We start from the raw sequence: 19,317 nt of genomic DNA on the forward strand, positions 1-19,317 counted from the left end.
AAATAACATTTTTCTTTGTTTAAGTTAAAGCTAGAGCTGTTCTGTACTGTGTGTGTGCCTCGTCCTTTTAAAGCTAGAACTACAATATTCACTTGATTTCCAGAGAACTATCAATCACTATTACTTAATAAATCTAATAATTGAGCATTTAACTTTTTTTGTCAAGTGATAAAAACAAGCTGTTCCTCTCAGTGGATATAATTAGGAAGCCCAAAGCCTGAGTCATTGGTAGGGTTGCCAGAAAATATACAGGTTAATACACAGGGCGTCCTGTATATTATCTGCGTGTAATTTTTTTTAGCATGAAATGTACGTCTGGTACAATATTTGAGATATACTTTAAAAAATTGTTTATTTGAAAATGAAATTTAACTGGACATCCTGTAATGTCGCCCCCCCCCCCCCCGCCCCGATCTGGCAGCTCTAGTTACTGTTTATCTACCAAACAAACTACAGATAACCTTTTGGTAAAATCTGACTTCAAGTTGGTTTAGCTCGGAAGCCCTCCCTTCGGGGCACAGGTAAATGTTTCAAAATTTAGATTGCGACATTAACGCCATTCAAAAATAAATGTATTCTGCAAGTTTTAAGATTCGTAGATGTGTATTTGGAAGTCTGGCTCAAAAAAGTGGAAGATTAGCTTTAAAGAAGTCATGACCGATATGGGGTTCCCAAAGAGAAGAGAAACTTAACGTCAGAACTTTTCCAAAGAGCGTGGAACTTACGCCGCAGTCCTTTTCGCGGTTCAGCGAAGACAGAGCGCAAGACGTAAGCGAGCCAATAGGTGACCAGCAGGAAAAGGGGAGGGTGGAGCCAATCAGAGACGAGATGGGTGGGACTAGGCTCCAGAAAGGGGAGGCCTCTGACACTCAGCCAATCGGAACCTAGTAGGGCGGGTCTGGACCCCATCAGGGGGCGTTCTTGGGGACGCAAGCTGCTCTGCAGGTGCACCTTGAATTCTGCTTCACCGGCACCTGTACCTGCACGGACGCTTTCCACCCAGCAGAGCGGACACCGACGGTGACGGTTGCTCCGCTTGTCATGGCCTACCCGGGATACGGAGGAGGGGTGAGTCGTGGCCCCTTCGCGGCATCCGTTCCCGCGGGGCGTGGCGCCCCTGCTGGCGGTGCGAACGTACCGCGTCTGCCTTCAGCCCTTGAATTTTCACCTGTCTCTGGTACTACTCGGTGGCGCCGTCAGTCTGAAGGGTGCTGCTGGAAGCCGGGCGCGGCTGAGCGATCTGGTCCTTGAGGCGCGTTCTAGTGTAGCCAAGAGTGTCTTGTGGTTTTAGAAATTTTACTAGAACGGCAGGGGAAAAAAGCACCCCCCTTTCTTGTATTAGTTATCTTTTGTTGTGCGTCCTCCCGTCCTCCGCCATATGCCTGTCAGTTTTGCTAGACATCCTCTTTCTGAATTTTTTGATTACTTCTTGTTTTCTATACTTTAAGTTGCTTATGAGTAAATTAACATATGCTAAATGCTTCCTAATCTTTACTATTCTAGATTTTTTTGTAGTTGGGGAGGGTTACTCTTTCTTACATAACTCTGTATTTTGCATCACCTTTGAGAGATGGGAGTTGTAATTGTAGTATCCTGATGTCTAGCTTTTTCTTTTCAGAAAGGAGCCCAACCTTCAGTATTTACGTTAGTGATGTCCAAAGTGAATGAGCACACCTTGTGTTAACAAAATGGACATGAGGGATGATCCATTGGGGTGCGGATAGAAAATAACATACAGTGTATTTCCAGTTTTAGTTGTACGTGTATTTACCTAGAAATAGAAATTGAGCTTTACTAATATTTAGTATAGGAGTTAGCACTTGATTAGCTTCACATGGCCTCTTCTACTTTACTATGTTTACTTTTCATCTGTCTTTAAACATAGTAAAAAAAAGTTTAAGATGCTTAAGGAAGGTAAAACTTTCTTCAAAAGTTAGTCATGGTAGCATAAACCCGTGGGACTTTAAAAAATTTTGACACTGATATAAGTTAGAGGGAGTGTCCTGAAGGATGAAGTGGAGTTCTATACAATGGCCTCTCCACTTGTTTCCTTTCAGCCTGTTGTGACTTATTACAGTTTTTATGTACAGAGTTTTCTGGGGTTACAGATTATATAATACAATTTTACTAAAGTAACACTCCCAAAATGGACCAGTAATTTGAAAATTTCCTGGAAGAAATTTGGAATCAAAGATGATATTAAAAATTCAAAAATGTGCAAAACAACATGAAAATGACATTGCTAACACTTTTAAGTTCAAGCTTTTCTTCAGTCACACTACCAGATAACTATAACTATATAGTAATCAGTTTTGACTCATTTGACATTATCAAGAAAACAACTTGCTGTATTATGAATTTTTAAAACTATTTTTATGGATTAGCCTTATATAATGGCTAAGAGCTCCGGTTCTCCACATGGACCCTTCAGCATCAGCCTTGGCCTTCTTAATGCTGGCTTTGTTCTAAGAGAGAAACAGAAGCTTCCTCTTCATGTCTTAACCCTGGAAAGGACATGGTGCAAACTCTACTGTATTCTATCAGATAAAGCTGAAACAGGTCCAGCTCAGACTCAGGGGAGCGGAGCAAATCTGCCTTTGCATGAGAGAGATGGCAAAGAATTTGCAATCATCTTTACTCGGACCACTAGTACCAGCTCTCACATTTTCGGATTTAGGGGGAGTTAGTGCTTGTCAGGAAGGAAAGATGGATAGAAGGTTATTCCTAAGGCTTCAGTTTAGGAAAAAAATTGTGTTGAGCCTCCAAGGAACAAATGGAGATGCTATAATAGAGGGTCTATAATCGTCTTTTGTCATCACTTCAACATTAGCTTTTCACTAATATTCACATGTATTTAGTTTGACCTCTCTTCTAAAAAAATTTTTTTCAGTTTTTCTTCCTTATGTGAAGCTTAAGTTAGTGAGAGTCTTTAATAAACTCTAAATTCTTGGGTATTCCCAAAGAATTGACTGTACCCCATGTCCTTGGAGGCTTTGGAACCCACGCCTGTGTCTTGGGTATTGCCACTTGCCCTTCGAGTAAAAGCTTTGGGAGTTTTCCTGATCCTTTTATCCCAGGTTTTAGACTTGTCCTCAAATATTGGCCAGGAAGTTTCCTTCTATCAGTAAGATGATTGAAAAATAATATTTTTGCAACATTTTATTTTTAAGTTTTATCAAGTTTTCCTAGCCTGCCATTATGATAAATAGGACTTTTTTTTCCCTTGAGTCAGTATTTGTAATTTATATACTTTTAGAAAACCCATTTCATCTATATTTTCAAATATATTGGTAAAAAGGTATTCATAGCATTTGTTAATATATTTTTTTAATTTAAATTCTATATGTGGTTATATACTCTCTTTTTAATTCAATGATCTGTCTCTTCAAAAAAGCAACTTTTAAACAATCACATCTATTTTATTTATTTACTTTTTGTTTTTAATCTGTAACATTGTTTTAATGTTTACTGTTTCCTTTCTTATACTTTATTGCTTCAGAAACTAGGTTTTGACCATTTTCTTAAGGACATTTCCTGGAGGTGCAGTACTTCCTCATACTTTTGCTCTTAGCACATCCCACCTGCTAGGACTTTTGAAAGTACTACAAAAGGCCTCTGTGTTTTGTCTTCCCTGCCCCCCTCTTCCATGTGCTTAAATTCTTTTCTCTTTTTACCTTCTGGCAGTCCCTGCTGATACTTACAAATGAATGAAGGTGAAGTACAAATTAGCAATTGCAAAATAGTTACTGGAAGGTAAAGTACAGCATAGGGAATATAGTCAATAATACTATAATAACTCTGTATGCTGCCAGGGTGGGTATTAGATTCAATGGGAAAATCACTTAATAAGTTACATAAGTATCTAACAGTATGCTGTACACCTGAAACTAATATAATGGTAAATGTCAACTGTAACTGAAAAATTTCTGAAAGGCAATGCTGTATTTAAAAAAAGAATGTAAGTGAAAAATATTTTTGTTCAAAATGGAATAGAGAACAAACCTGATATATCTTTCACCTTCAGACTCATAAAGATACTGAGTAAAATACCTTTTTACAGTATTAAAAATGTGTACCAAGTTCCAGAGTGAAAAGAGAGAAACCAGAGCTATAGAGGGAACAAACAGTAGGTAGCCTCTGGGGTCAGACTGTGTGTTTCTGAATCATGCTCTACTTCTTACTAGTTATTTGACCTTAGCCAATTCAGGAAACTTCCTGAAGTGTCAGGTCCTCAATTGCAAAAAAAGACATAGTACTTTAATAGCCCATAGGGTTTTTGGAAAGTCAAATCACATAATAGATGGAAAGTACCGGGAGTCCCTAGGATATAAAAAGCTCTCAATAAATATTAGTGCATATCATTATTGTTGGTATTTTTGTTATTATTAGTTTTGAAAAGGAACATGGTTGGAATTATCACTTTATTATTCTGTTCATTGGTGTCTTGCTGTTAAAAAAAAAAAAATTTTTTTGGCCCTATACAGTTTTTCTTGATTTATTCACAATTTCATTGTATTGTACCATGTAGTCCTCTAAGTATGTGTCTTGAGTTATACTACTTGTTAGTTTTTCAGTAGGTGAAATTTTCTTAAATTTTTTACTTTTTGTTTATTTCAGGGATGATCATAGTAAATGCTTTTTAAAATTGTGCCTCATGTTCATCTATTAAAGTTCTTAGTGGCTGGAGATTTCTTTTTATTTTTTACAGTTCTTTTAATGCTGGATAACATGTTAAGGAAAGGAATTGATCCTAATGCAGGACATTTAGCATCTAGCTAACAGCTTTTGTGATAATAAATTTGGAGGCTTTCAGTATTCCTATTTCTGCATTTCAAAGGACGGCACATATTTTCTTTTAAACTAACTTTCGTGGATAATAGGTGACATTTGTAATAATAACTTTCTCCTTTTTCACTCTTCTAGTTTGGAAATTTTAGTGGTCAGATGCCTGGAATGCAGATGCCAATGGGACAGCCATTGCCAGGAATAGGGCCACATGTGCCCCCTGGTGGCTACCCCGGATACCCGGATTATTCAGATAGTTATGCCTCAGCGGAAGATCCCATGTGGAGGTACTTTACTGCTGTTGCTGGACAGGTGAGATGCTAAATACATTGCACAAATATCAGTTTGTGAAATGATTGCTATTTAAAAGAAATGCTCACTTTTTTTACGTAGTGTTTTATTTTAAGTGTATACCAAGTTTGTATTTTAAACTTACCTAGGCTAATTTTCTTCCTGAGATCAGAGATGAAGGTGGTTGTTTTATTTTAAAAAGTCTGTTAGCATGATGCCTGACACATAGTTCATTTAATTAAAAGTGGAAGCAGGGTAGTATGGGAGGTTGAGCCTGAGAGGATTTGGAAAAGGAGATCTATCTACATGGACAGATTGGTGGCTTCATTAAGTTGCCAGACAGTCATGTTCTATCTAGTCTCGGGCTTCTTGTATAAAACAATAGATCCTTTCTTGTGTAATCCCCGTTAATAGCATTTTTTTAATTACAGCTAAGTGTAATTCTGTTACATTATACCATTCTTATATGCAAGGAACTTTTGAAGTATAATACTGAGAATAAATGTTATCTATAACTGACTATGTAATAAATCCATTTTATGAAATTACAACTTAAAGCATAGGAACTGGACATATACATTTAGAGACTTTTATTTGACTTCTGAACTATTTCAGTGCAACAATTGTCCACAATGATTTGCTATGATGGTACTACATGATACTTTCCTTAATTTTTCCATAGTCTTACGCTTTTGAATAAATAGTTAAACTCCATGAGGACATGACTCTTGGCATATTCTCCTTTACCAAGTTGGCACTAGGAATATATTGGTCATTCAGTAAGTGTGTTGAATGGATATATAAATTTTCTCATTTTTAATTTTTAGTCCAAATATTTAGTTGGTTGTTTTATGTGCTGAATTTTGCCTAGATTTATGATCAGGTGCATTAACTGACTTACACTATTATGGTCCTAGAACCCAGGTGCTCTACAGCTGTATTCTTTTTTGATAGGCATCATAATTTATGGTGCTCTATGAGAACTGTCCAGTTAAAGGTTTCTGCAGTGTTCCTTTCTATAGGATGATGTTTTCTGAACAGTGATAATTCACTCAACAGTTGATTACAGGAATTCCGGTTTGTACACAGGCATGCTCACTCACACGCCCATGCACACATGTAATGCATCTCAGTAACACCAACTTTAATTTTAGTGTTCACACTGCCTCCACTTTTCTATACAGTAGCTCTGCAGGTGGGTAGAATGGATATACCCTTTTATTGTAGATAAATAAATGGAGATTAAGATAGAGTAACTGAACAAATAAGACTTGAACTTGAATATCATTTTAAAATCTTGCTGCCTATTACTGGCATTTAATAACACTAACCAATTAACCAATGACAGTTGGTTTTTTGTTAATTATCTGCCTAAAGCTCTATTATTTAATTAGAAAATGCTGTTTTCCACTATTATGCTACCAAGTTCTGTAGTGAGATTACACAGTCGATCATGATCCATCAGTTCTAAGTGCAGGGAATGAGATCCAAAGTGATCACTTTCTTCATGTAGTTTAAAAAGACATTGCTTATTAGTCAGTTAATTAAGGTAATATGTTTTCATAAAATAGATGAAATCAGAATATGGAGTATTTTGCTAGGGGAATGCTTTCTGATGGTTAAAGCTTTTAGTAAAGCTGCTCAAGTTGTTTTTCTGACTGAACATTCTGTAAAGAACCCATGCAAAATTTAGTTTTATTCATTATATTAGATTTTAGATTTTTTAATTTAATCAACATTTGAATGAGAAATGCTACTATTTTAACCTTTTGAAATAACAAATGAACTTATCCACAGACTGTCAGAAATTACTATAGTTCAACCAACAAGCAATGATAATTACCTTTATTCTACCAAAACAACTAATGTGCTTTGCACTAGATGCTGTGCTAGGACTTGGCGATGCAAAGGCAAATGAAACGCACATACTAACTTTGAAGATCTGTGCCCAGTCAGAGCAATAGACATGTAGGAAATGAGTGATAGCGGGGAAGAAGTGCTAAAGGTGATTGGGTAAGGATTATAGCAATACCGAGGACATCCTCTGACATTTATACTTGGCTTTCTTTGCCTACGGCAGCACTGTCTAAAATAAATATAATATGAGCCACAAATGTAAGCCACATAATGTAGTTTTAAAGCCTTGAGTAGTACATTTTAAAAAGTAGAAATAGGTGAAATTAATTTTAATAATACATTTTATTAAAGCCAGTATATCAAAAAATATTAACATGTCAGTGTTATCAATGTAAAAGTTCTTAATAAGATATGTTCCTTTTCTTTGGTATTAAATATTGGAAATCTGGTGTGTATTTTACACTTACAAAACATCTCAGTTCAGACTAGCCCTAAGGATGCAGTGGAACATATGGCTAGTAGCTGCTGTTTGAGACAGCTCGGGTCTAAAGCGCTCTTCCCTCAGGGATCCGCAGAGCTTATTCCTTTACTTTGTTCAGCTCTTTCTCAAAATTCACTTTATCAGTGAGGCTTTCCTTAATCATCTATATAAAATAGCATTACTTCCTCCTCAGGGTCATTGTACACATTCCTTATTACCTTTACTCTGCTCTGTTTTTCCCTTAGTACTTAATACCATCAAAAGTAATTTTTGCTTTATCGTCTCTCTTCCACTACTAATATGTAAACTCTATGAAGGGGAGGAATTTTTTTTGGATAATATTAGATACCTAGTCCTTTTAACGGTGCTTGTACATACTAGGTTGCTCAATAAATATTTGTAAAATGAATTTTTTTATTCTTAGTGGAAGATATTTCTTCAGTTATTGCTCTGCATTTTCATAACATAATTGGTTAATTAGTGCTCTATAAAATTAATTTCATCGTGTATCATTTTGTTCTAAAATTGCAGATTTTTGTTGGCTGTCTTTTTGAACAATAGATTTTTTCAATATATTTTCAACTTTTGGTTCATAAACTTGTCTCTCATGGAGTTTTTGTGTAATTCCTCCTTTTGGTCCCCCTCCCACGTCATCCCTTTCCTCCCCCATGTTACCTTCCTTACGTATTGCCTTTGTGATTGTCCCTATCTAGATTGTGTCCATAATCTGAAAATACAGCAACACTTTTAAAAATACTATTTTCTAACTACAGAATTTAAACTTTGTACGCAAAGTCACACACAAAAAATATGCATGGCAGAGAAAGGAGCACTTAGATACTCTGTGTAGTGAATACTATATGTAGGGTTCATTGAGAAGAATGCTTCCCAGTATTTTTTAATTCCTCTAGACCTATCAGAATTTTTCTTCTGAGGAACTCCATTGCAATGATCAGAATATGAGTATTTATAATACTTATTAGCAGTAGTTTGTAAAAGTTTTTTTGTTGTTGTTTCTTGGGTCTCTTACAAAGTACGTTTTAAATTTGTCTTCTTGATCCTTTCTCAGAGCTATTGTTTTGCATTTGTGACAAGGTACTGAACATTTGATGCTTCCAAGTAAATGACTATCCTGTATTTTTTTTTTGTAGAGAATAAGATGAGGCACTGAAACATGAGACTATTTACTGTTTCATTTCCATTGTAATTTCTTATTTGCTTTAAAAACTTACTTCCCTTGCCCTGCCTGGTGTGGCTTTGAGCACTGGCCTGCAAACCGCAATGTCACTGGTTAGACTCCCAGTCAGGGCACATGCCTGGGTCGTGGGCGGGGCCCCCAGTGGAGGGTGTGCAAGAGGCAACTGATTGATATTTCTCACTCATGGATGCTTTTCTCCGTCTCTTTCTCTCTCCCTTCCCTTCTCTCAAAAAAATAAGTAAATCTTTAAAATAAATGAATAAATACATAAAAATTTATTTCTCATATGTTCAAATCAAGAATGTTTGAGCAATAATTAGAAGTATACTAACAAAATGTAAGGAACTCTAAAATTTTGCTGAGTGTACTGGTGGTGGAGGGAAAAGCTATTTTCTTCTTCAGTATCTTTTAGGAATAACCTCCCACCAAAATAGGCATGAAAGGGAAGTTTTTGAGACTTCTGAAGATATTTTCAGCATTTTTTCAACCTATTTTAAGTGGATATGTGGTGTTTGTCACAAGATAGACTCTTTGAGCTATTATAGTACAGAATGATTATGTTGTTTTCCAGAAGTGGAGAGAATAAATTATATTTGAAATGCTTGATAATATAGTTTCATTGTGAAAACATTTATATTTCATGATGTTGTCAATTAATAAATATTTTTTAGTTGATAGTAGAGTAATATTTTGAAGATAACATATTTATTGACTGGCCTAGAATAGACACTTAGCATTTTAATATGCTTTTATACAATTGTACATTAAATCAAGTTATAATTGTTTTTAACAGGACGGTGAAGTGGATGCAGAAGAACTTCAGAAATGTTTGACACAGTCTGGAATCAGTGGAACTTACTCTCGTGAGATCTTTTTTCCTCAGCTCTTGAAATTGAAATAAGAAATTCATTTTCTAATGTTTTGTCCCCATACTTAAAATACTTAAAATAATTTTATCACAGATATGCATGCATGTGGTTTAAAGAGTCAAATAATTCTGCATAGTGTCTTATGAAAATAACTGTTCATTGTGCATTCCTATCTCCCCCGGGTTAGACACTCATAGAGGAAATCTCCTTCAACTTTTTCAGCTCACTATGTTGAAATTTGCCTCAAGATCTCAAAATAGCACGTTTTTAATCACTACTGGTTTTCAGTTTTGATGAGTATCAGTTGATGTCCTGCTATGGAACAGGAGGACTTAACCCTCAACTTTAAAACTCGCCTTTGTCCCGGCACTCCATACAGGAACGCTTTCCATCCTCCCATCCACTCAGTATTGTTGTATAGTGATTTACCGTAGATCAATAATCAGTATTTGGCTTATTGTTACTATCTAAATGCTCTTGTGTCTTGTGACAGATATGGGTGGTTTTCCATTCTACATAACTTTACTGACGTTAGCTGTCACCCTGGAGCTCTGTGCTGGGCCTTGCTTCCTGTGCTCAGCTCTCAGGCTGGCACTCCATCCCCGCTGTTCAGGAGCTGGCTTTCCTCTCTCTGGATCTCCCCTTTATTTTATCTCGTCATCTTTTTTTAATTCTATAAACTGTAACATTAATTAGAATGAAGAGTGCATGGGAGGTACATTTTTTGAGACTTCTTCTAAAAATGCTTTCATGCTATCCTCAGAATTATGTGATTGGCCAGGTATAGAACTCTTAAGTTATAAATCATTTTCACTTCAAATCTTAAAGGTATTTCTCTGATGTTTCTAGCTTCCATTATTGCTCTATATGCCATTTGTCTTTCCCCTCTTGAGGTTTGTGAAATCTTTGTTCCTCGTCTTACCAGACGAGTGATGTGTGTAGTTGTGGGGAACTCAGTGAGCACCCCTATTCTGGGAACTCATTTACTTTAGTTTCGGAGAATTTTCTTCAGTGGTGTTTTCTCCATTTTCTCTTTGGAATGCCTGTTATTTGGAATAGATCACTTATCTTTTCTCTCCTATTTCTTATTTTCCTCTGTTTGGGGGGGACATTTCCTTATCTGTATTTTCTAAACCTTTTATTGAGTCTTGTCTGCTATCATGTTCTTAAAATCTAAGGGCTGCTTGTTCTTTTTTTTTTTCATGAATGTGTTGCCTTTCCTTTTTCTTATCTTTCTGGGACTACTAAAGTTTCTGTCTTTCTACATAACCTTTGTTTCCAGCCATTTTTTTTCCAGTTTGTGTTAGATCGTCTTTCATATTACATGCCTTTCTCAGTTGTCAGGGATCCTTGGATGGCCGTATTCAACTAAAATGCTAGTTAGAAGCTCTGAGATCATGGTTAGGTATTGATTGTTGACTTCCACATCTCATGGTTAGGCTGGGCAGTTTGTTGAGCAACTCTGGATATTAGTATCTTTAGGGACTCCCTTTTGGACTGGCTGTCCAGCTAATCTTCTGTCTGGAAAGGAGGAGGGAGGACTCAGCAAGGCTCTCGGTATTTTGAATATTGTCATTTAGTTGCCTTGTTTTTAGTAGATAGCCAGTTCTGGAATCCTGCAGTCCACAGACTTCTCCAGGGAATGAAACCTCAGACTTCTGCCAGGGTAGGAGCAGACATAGTAGTCGTCTGCTGAGCTGAGGCCAGGAGGCGATTTGGAGCTCTAAATTCTCCTTAAGTCGACATTCAACCACTTCTTTTGTTTTTATCTTACCTTCACAACCATTTACAGAAGTATTGCCAATTCTTAAAATTTTGGTGTCTTTTCCAGGGTAACTTGGCTGCATCTCAGCTTTTCTTATTGCAAATTCAGCAAAACACTTGCTCAGATCTACATTAGTTAACTCATGTCCATCTACTTTTCCAACTTGCAAAACTTTGCTGCTTTGTTTCTCCTCTTACTCTCTTTTTCTCTAAAGGTTTATGACTGAAAGAAATTTACTTTCTATTCTAATGGGGTGTGGGGAGAGAGGGAAACTCTGTCAATTTTCCTGAAAATTCTCACTCTTATTCCTTGTCAAAATACTTAATCATATATACTTGAGCTTATTTTTGGATTAAAGATATGCTTATTTGATGACTCAGTTTTTACTATTTATTCTCATCTATCAGATTCTCCCACTTAATGAATGTGTGCCATGTTAACTATAAAGCAAAGCAGGTATCTTCTGCTTGACATATAATGGAATTAGCACTCCAGAGATTTCTCATGTAACCTTGGACATGCTCCCCATCCCTGCTCATGTAGTTTTTGTGTGAAGGAATGCAGAGCTGCAATCCTGACTCTTGTACGTACTTAGTTCTGTGAACTTGGGAAACTTTATCTTTCTGGGCTTCATTTTCTTTAACGCAAAATTAGGATTATAATGCATTTGGCATGTTTATGTGAAATCATTTTCTTTAACGCAAAATTAGGATTATAATGCATTTGGCATGTTTACTATGAGCCAGGTAGTGGCTCATAGTAAATGAAATTGTGTATAACCACCTATTTTAACATTCACACTGTATTAAACATTTAAAGAAAATCAGCTTTTTTAACTTGTGGAATGTTTTATATTTTTTTCTTAATGGGTCTAGAATTTTGCTGAAATAATTTGTTTCTTTTTAGAATTTCAAAAATATCAAATAGCAAAAGATAAACCAACTAACTTTAAGCATTTTTATTTATTTATCTTAGTGAGCTACCAGCTACTATAACTATGTAAGGGTAACTGAGCCGATACAATGTTTCTTTTATGAGGACTCTAATTAGTCTTAAGATAAATCACATACTAGTTGAATATAATTATGATAAGGATTTGAGAAATTAAATTCTACTTAGTGAGTCCTTGGTTATAGTTCCATAATTACAAAAAGGTTAATATTTCTAACAATCCCTGACTTTAAGGTAGTTTTATTGATTTCTTCTTCCTTTCTTGACCCCCTCCCCCAACCCCAAGGGGGAAAACACAGTTGCTTCAGTTTAGAAGCTTATCTTCTCTTACTTGGTCAGTTGCAATAAAACTTCCAAATGAGTTACCTACATGCATTTTCATCTCACTTTACAGCCTAGTCATTGTTAATTAACGGAGATTTTAAAATTGTCCCTCTGCTCCTTAGAATACTTCATTGAGTTCCTTTGGTCTAAATCTTGAGAGTGGCATTCAAGACTTTCATAATCTGTCCCTTATCTGTCTTTCTGATGTCATCCTATGCAACTGCCTCATATATACCCCAAACTTTAACCAGATCGCTAACTCCCTCAAGTTTTTGTGATCTAAGTATATGTGAAACTTCTACTTATACTCCATTTGTCATTTGTGTTAGGAAGACTAAAGCCCTCCTTCTCTTCTGTGACAGCAATTTTCAGTTACTTCACAATTGCTCATTTAATTGCCCAAATCCCCTTAACTAGATGTGAGTAGTTTGAAGGTAGTAGTAACATTATTATTATTATTATTATTTTATTATGGATGGCTAACATTCAAAGTTTGCTGATTGGAGTGCTTGTGTATTTTTAGCAATTTTTACTGTTTTAATTTGACAATAGAAATTGTAATAATCTTACATAAATAAAATTTGGCAAACTCTAATTCAAATAATAAATATGTTTCATAGCCTTCAGTTTGGAAACCTGCAGAATTATGATTGCCATGTTGGATGTATCCTTGAATAAAAATAGAAGATACTATTGTTTAATTGCTTTCTGCTTATTAAGGAAGTTGTTGGTTATAGATGACCACAGTAAATTAGAGTTTAAAAATACTTTGCAAGATCCTGTTTGAATCCCAAACTTCTCTCATTTTACATAGAAATGTATTCAAATGATGAGTTTGGCTAACTCTTGCAGAGGCATCCTAACCTTTTTTTTGGTGGAGGGGGTGGTCAGTGATTTGGAATTTTGGGTTGGGTAAGTCCTCTTTGGTATCAAAATTTATTTTTGTTAATAAAACTCTCAGAGAGATTATACAGGAAAAATGGGATTCAATGAATTCAAAGAACTTTGGACAGTTCTTAATGCCTGGAAGGAAAACTTCATATCTATTGATCAAGACAGAAGTGGCACAGTAGAGCATCATGAATTGAATCAAGCCATTGCTGCTATGGGTAAGAATATTACAATTCTTTAGCATCCACCCAAATTATCTTTGTTCTTTGATCAGATGAAAAATTGTTTCAATTTGCTAAGTAATAAAGGGATATATTACTTCACCAGCTCCTTCTGAATAACCATGTTGATCCTCAAATTTTCTCTGGTTATAAAAGACGCTTGTAAGGAAAATATTCAATGGGAAATACAGCATTTGAATGATAGCAAAGATCACTGATAAACTTTTCTTTCATAGTCTTTAAAGAACTATGTAATTTAGAGAAATGATGGGTGAAGGGGGTCAAAAGATACAGATTTCCAATTATAAAATAAGTAAGTTATGGAGGTGTAATACACATCATGTATTATAGTAAATAATACTGTATTGCATGTTTGAAAGTTGCTGAGAAAGTTGATCTTCAAAGTTCTTATAACAAGAAACAACAATGTACTTATAAGATAGATTATATAAGAAGCCAAATGATGAAAGTTATATTTCACATTTGTACTATGTAGGGTGACAAATGTTAACTAGACTTACTTTGATATTATTTTGCAATCCATGCAAATATCAAATGATTATGTTGTACACTAGAAGTACAGTGTTGTAGGTGAGCTGTACCTTAATAAAAAATAAATAAAAAACACAAATAAAAAACATACCTTAAGGGTAAAAACATAAAATTACAGAATTGAAATACTGAAGCATTAAAACCCATGAAATACCCTAGATGTTCTTTCAAAATCAAAATATATTTTTAAAAACAGTTATTTTCTAACTTTATAAGCTAGAATTATGATGTTTATGTATCACTATTAGTAATTAATAGTTGCTTTGATCAATTTTAGTATGAATGTGTTTTTCTAACATATTTTGTTTTTAATATTTTTTATGGAATGAATTTTGAAAGTTAATATATTTTATGACTCTTAACAAGAATGCAATGTTTGTTGTGGTCTTCTTATGGTGTTTAGTTTTAGAAATTTTAATTTGTCACCCTCTTTTTATTAGGTTATAGGTTGAGTCCTCAAACATTAACTGCTATTGTTAAGCGTTATAGCAAGAATGGGAGGATCTTCTTTGACGATTATGTTGCTTGCTGTGTGAAGCTTCGAGCACTGACAGGTATTGATCATTTAAAAATGGGTACAGAATCATATAGCTATTTTCATTAAGTACAGCAAGTTTATAATATTATATATTTTTCCCCTTTATTCACTATTAAATCTAATCAGAGTGTTAAGGCTTTAAATGTTTTGGAATACAAATAGTGAAAAATTGTTATAGCTCAATTTTGGAGGTTTTATTGAGTATGAATTTATTTACTTTTTAGTACCTGGGGACACCATGTATTTGAAACTGTAGATTTTCAATTATAATAAAAAAGTAATTTGTTTGTTTAAAGATTTCTTTAGGAGAAGAGACCACTTACAACAAGGGGTTGTGAATTTCATATATGATGATGTGAGTATTCTGTTAAACTTTTGATATTTACACTGTGTTCCAGAAGTGTTCAGAGTTATCAAAAACTGTAAAGTGAACCTTGGTACCAATATGGAGAGTAATATATTTCATAGGCCATGTTCTTTTTCTGTATTTTGTGGCTGAATGTAAATATAAGATTCAGTATTGGTACAAATACTGACCTGACTTAATATTAAACATAAAAAAATACTTCAAAATTTTATGAGTTTTTTTAAAATTTAATTTTATTTATCTTTAGAGACAGGGAAAGGGAGAGAGAGAAACATCTATTGGTTGCCTCTCATACATACCCCAACAGGGACTAAACCTGCAACCTACGTACGTGCTTTGAATGGGACTCAAACCAGACACATTTGCTTTGCTGGATGATGCCCAACCAACTGAGCCACACTGGTCAGGGCTATGGCAGGGTTTTGACAGTTCAACTTCCAAATCATTTTTAAGAGCAAAACTACCATTATTTTTTTAGGAAGAGTAGTTTATTTGTAATGATCTTTCTTAGTTCTAATAAAGATAGAAAATTTTCATGTATGATATATTATAAAGTTGTTCATTTCTTATTTCAAGTGGTTGCTATTAACATGAATCCAGGTATTTTTTAAAATTAACATGAAAGGAAAGTTGTATTTTACATGTGTTTCAATGTTTTAGGGTTGTTGTTTTGTTTTTATATGGAAGTTATAGGGTCACCATTTCCCTACTAATATATGCTAGTTGAATTATAAGACTTGGAAAATCAGACTTTCTCATCCTGTGAAAATGCTTTTATGGAATATAATAACAAACACCATTTTATTGTTAATAGCTGACGATTTTTCTTATACACTAGTTTTTGCAGGGCACTATGACAATTTGAATGCCTAGAATTTGGAAGCTGAAGAAATACTGTGAATATTTCTGATTGGAAGAAATAAACTGGACTACTTTGAATTCAGGCTTTTGGTGGGGCTTTTCCATGTTTCTATATGTTAAATCTCTTCCCTTCATACTATATATACACATATATGTGTGTGTGTGTATATATATATATGTGTGTATGGCGCTTTAATTTGTTATGAATAAAATAATGTGTTTTTATTTTAGCACACAATTCAAAACAATAAGAGATGTTTTTGTATTTGGGATGTTTCTGCTTTTAGAAAAGTTATTACTTTATGGATATCTGTATAATGTCATCAAGTATTGCTGTATGATTAATTGATGTAAATATCTCTCAGCCTTAATTTTTAACAATATAAACTGGAGGAATGTATTTATAAGCTAGATTATATAAGAAGCCAAATGATAAAAGCCTAGATAAAACTAATTTATACTTACCTGAAGGTTATGAATTTTACTTTCAAATTTCATTGGTATTTGAAGGTAAGCTAGAAGGGCAATCCTGGATTTTGTGCCATATTCATAATAGGGTTTATTCTTAATCACATTATCAAAGAACAGAAACATACGTCTTTAACTGTGTAGAAGAAAATTGTAGTTCCTAAAATTTTATTTTAAATTGCTTTAGATAGACTGTAAAATAATATATAGTGAAATAAGACTGTAGGAGGCATGATTTTTCCTTTTTTATTCTTTACATCGTATATTTTTTACAATGTGTTTTGTTGTCTTCTATGGAAAAAAATTCTTAATAATCAACTTTTCTCTCTGCACTTTAATTTGTTACTGAAGACTTAGAGTACCTAAAATGGCATCTTTTGCTAAATCTTGATTTTTCTGAAAATGACACATTTTAATGAAATGTCAACATTTAAAGTTGTTCTGTTAAATTAAATTGTTGTTTATATATAATGCCAACTGTTCATAAAGTTAAAAACAAATCAAGTGATATACCACTTTGTTTAAATTTTCAGAAATTATAAATCTGACTTTATTGACAACATTAGCTGGTGGCTCTGGCATTAGGAAACCAACAAGTCTTTTGGTATCTGTGGGATATGGAGGATCATAGACAGCTCAGCAACTCTTCTGAGTGGTATTACTCTTGAAATTGCAAAGTTCGGTCACCAGGTTTTGACCTTTTAAAAATCCCTGGTATAAGCTGTTATAATTAATCCAGCCCCTCTGTTGGCAAAACCCTAAGTCCTTCTTAATGAAGATTTAATAAAACATATATTTTTCTTACATGTGAACTGAATATCTTCCCCAGCTTGAACATGAATACAGTAGTCCCCCCAATCCAGATGGATACATTCCGAGATCCCCAGAGATGCCTGAACCCAGAAATAGTACCTCACTCTACCTATGCTATGTTTTTCTCCTGTACACACACACCTATGATAGTTTAATTTATCATAGTAAGAGATTAACAACAGTATCAATATACTGTATTAAAAGTTATGTGAGTGTGGTCTCTGTCTTAAATATCTTATTGGCAAATAATTTGAAAATTATAGGCCATTTAAAAATAATTTTAGGATTAACTGAACTTTTGGGTGCATATTTCATTTCCCAGAGCTGTGTACATGCAGCATGGATATGCTGGCCAAAGGGATGATTCACATCCTGGGAGGCATGGACTGGGAGAAACAGAGATTTCTTCACATTATTGAGTATAGTGTGCAATTTAAAATTCATGAATTATTCTGGAATTTTCCATGTTATACTTGCAGACCACAGCTGGCTTCCGGTAACTGAAACCATGGGTATGAGGTTACTACTGTATAAATTGACATCATTTTAGTATGGCTGGTGACAAAATTAATATATAGTTTTTATAAACCATGTTTTTTTAAATATGGAGAATGAATGGTTAGTAGTATCTTGAAAAAGACCCATTTTATGAACTTACATAACTTTAAATCAACTTTTAAAAAAATCCTGGAAAGGACATAGTTATAGTCGTTTTGATATAGATAATTTTATATAATTAATTAACTGTCAAATTCATTTGGTCAGTTTTATAAAAATATGTATATGAATAATCCATATAATTTGGTCCTCTGGTTAATTATTTTTCTTGAACATATTTGATAATGTGAGAGGGTATTAACTGAAACATAAAAAATACAGAATTTTCAATAGAAGTGTTGTAGGAAAGAGCTAATATAAGCACACCATATGTCATTCCCATTGAAGGAAGATGATAATATGACTCAGCAGCCTAGAATCTTAACATCCAGCTTATAGGTTGTCAAGTTACTGTACTGTTCTGAGGTCAATTGTAATTGGAATATTCTATGTCATGCTAGTATGGTGGTTTGTTCTGGTATATCCATGCCTGGTTTTCTTATGATGTAAATTATTGAATAATGTACACTCTTAATGTCTAAGTGCTTTTATTTATATAGTAAACATGTTTCCATGTCATTTTAAGAATTTTTTTAATAAACATTCAAATAGCTTGCTGTAAAGTTTTGTATCATACAAAATCCATTACATACATGAGATGCTTCAATTCAAATAACAGTGCAGTAACACCTATATCTAAAAAACTGCCAAATAATGAAATATTAGTTATTAAATGAATAGTGTTAAGTATTCCACTTCTGTTTCCAGTGCCAGTTTACACATCTTAAATTACATTAAGGGGAAATCGATAGTATTAGAGTGTTAATTTGGTCCACTTTAATTGTAATCTTAAGGACTGTGCTCATTTGATCTATTTAAGCATGCATTCAGAAACAAAAAGTAATAAAAATGTCAAATGATATGTTTATTTCTGGAAAAGACATTTATCCTGGAAGAAAGTAGAATTTATTAATGCAGTGTAAAGTCTGTGCAATTAAAAAAATAACAATAACATAAATTTGTGATTTTTTTCTTTAAGTAAAGTATACAAATCAACTTCGCTTGTAATCATGCAGCTTTACTAAACTGGACAAACAAACGCTGCCAGAAATGTGCTTTTCTTTGCCTTTTTATGTTTGACAACCTTGTAGGTGATAATGTTTTTACCAATGTGTAACAGTTTTCTGGGAAATTAATGGGAGTAAATTTGTGAAAAATCTGGTAAATTAAATGTAGTAAGTAAAATCCAACATTTTCAGGTTAGCATATTTTTCTTTTTTTCTTACATTTTATAATGCAACCATGATGTTTTATTACTTTGAAATTTGTATTAAAAGATCACAATTCTTTTGGTCTTAATTAAGTTATGTACATAGTAAATTAAGCATTTTGAAGTAAATATGCAATGCTATAAGGTATCTAAGAGTATGTCTGGACTTCATAATAATATTAAGTGATGCAAAAAAAACCCCCCATTTTGAACTGTTA

The 19,317-nt window shown here is 34.0% G+C and overlaps 1 protein-coding gene across 1 annotated transcript; it reads left to right on the top strand.

The window, feature by feature from the left end:
• Positions 1–957: 957 nt before the first annotated feature.
• On the top strand, positions 958–16,503 carry GCA (grancalcin). The gene is made up of 8 exons (XM_054562764.1): positions 958–1,068; positions 4,924–5,097; positions 9,406–9,475; positions 13,142–13,185; positions 13,483–13,630; positions 14,626–14,739; positions 15,020–15,078; positions 15,929–16,503. The coding sequence occupies exons 1-8, from the start codon at positions 1,042–1,044 to the stop codon at positions 15,953–15,955; spliced, it is 663 nt and encodes a 220-aa protein (XP_054418739.1). The 5' UTR covers positions 958–1,041; the 3' UTR covers positions 15,956–16,503.
• Positions 16,504–19,317: the final 2,814 nt, after the last annotated feature.

This window comes from Pteronotus mesoamericanus, unplaced genomic scaffold (assembly GCF_021234165.1).
Source record: "Pteronotus mesoamericanus isolate MK-2021 breed Mesoamerican mustached bat unplaced genomic scaffold, CSHL_Meso_final scaffold_651, whole genome shotgun sequence".
Lineage (NCBI taxonomy): Eukaryota > Metazoa > Chordata > Mammalia > Chiroptera > Mormoopidae > Pteronotus > Pteronotus mesoamericanus.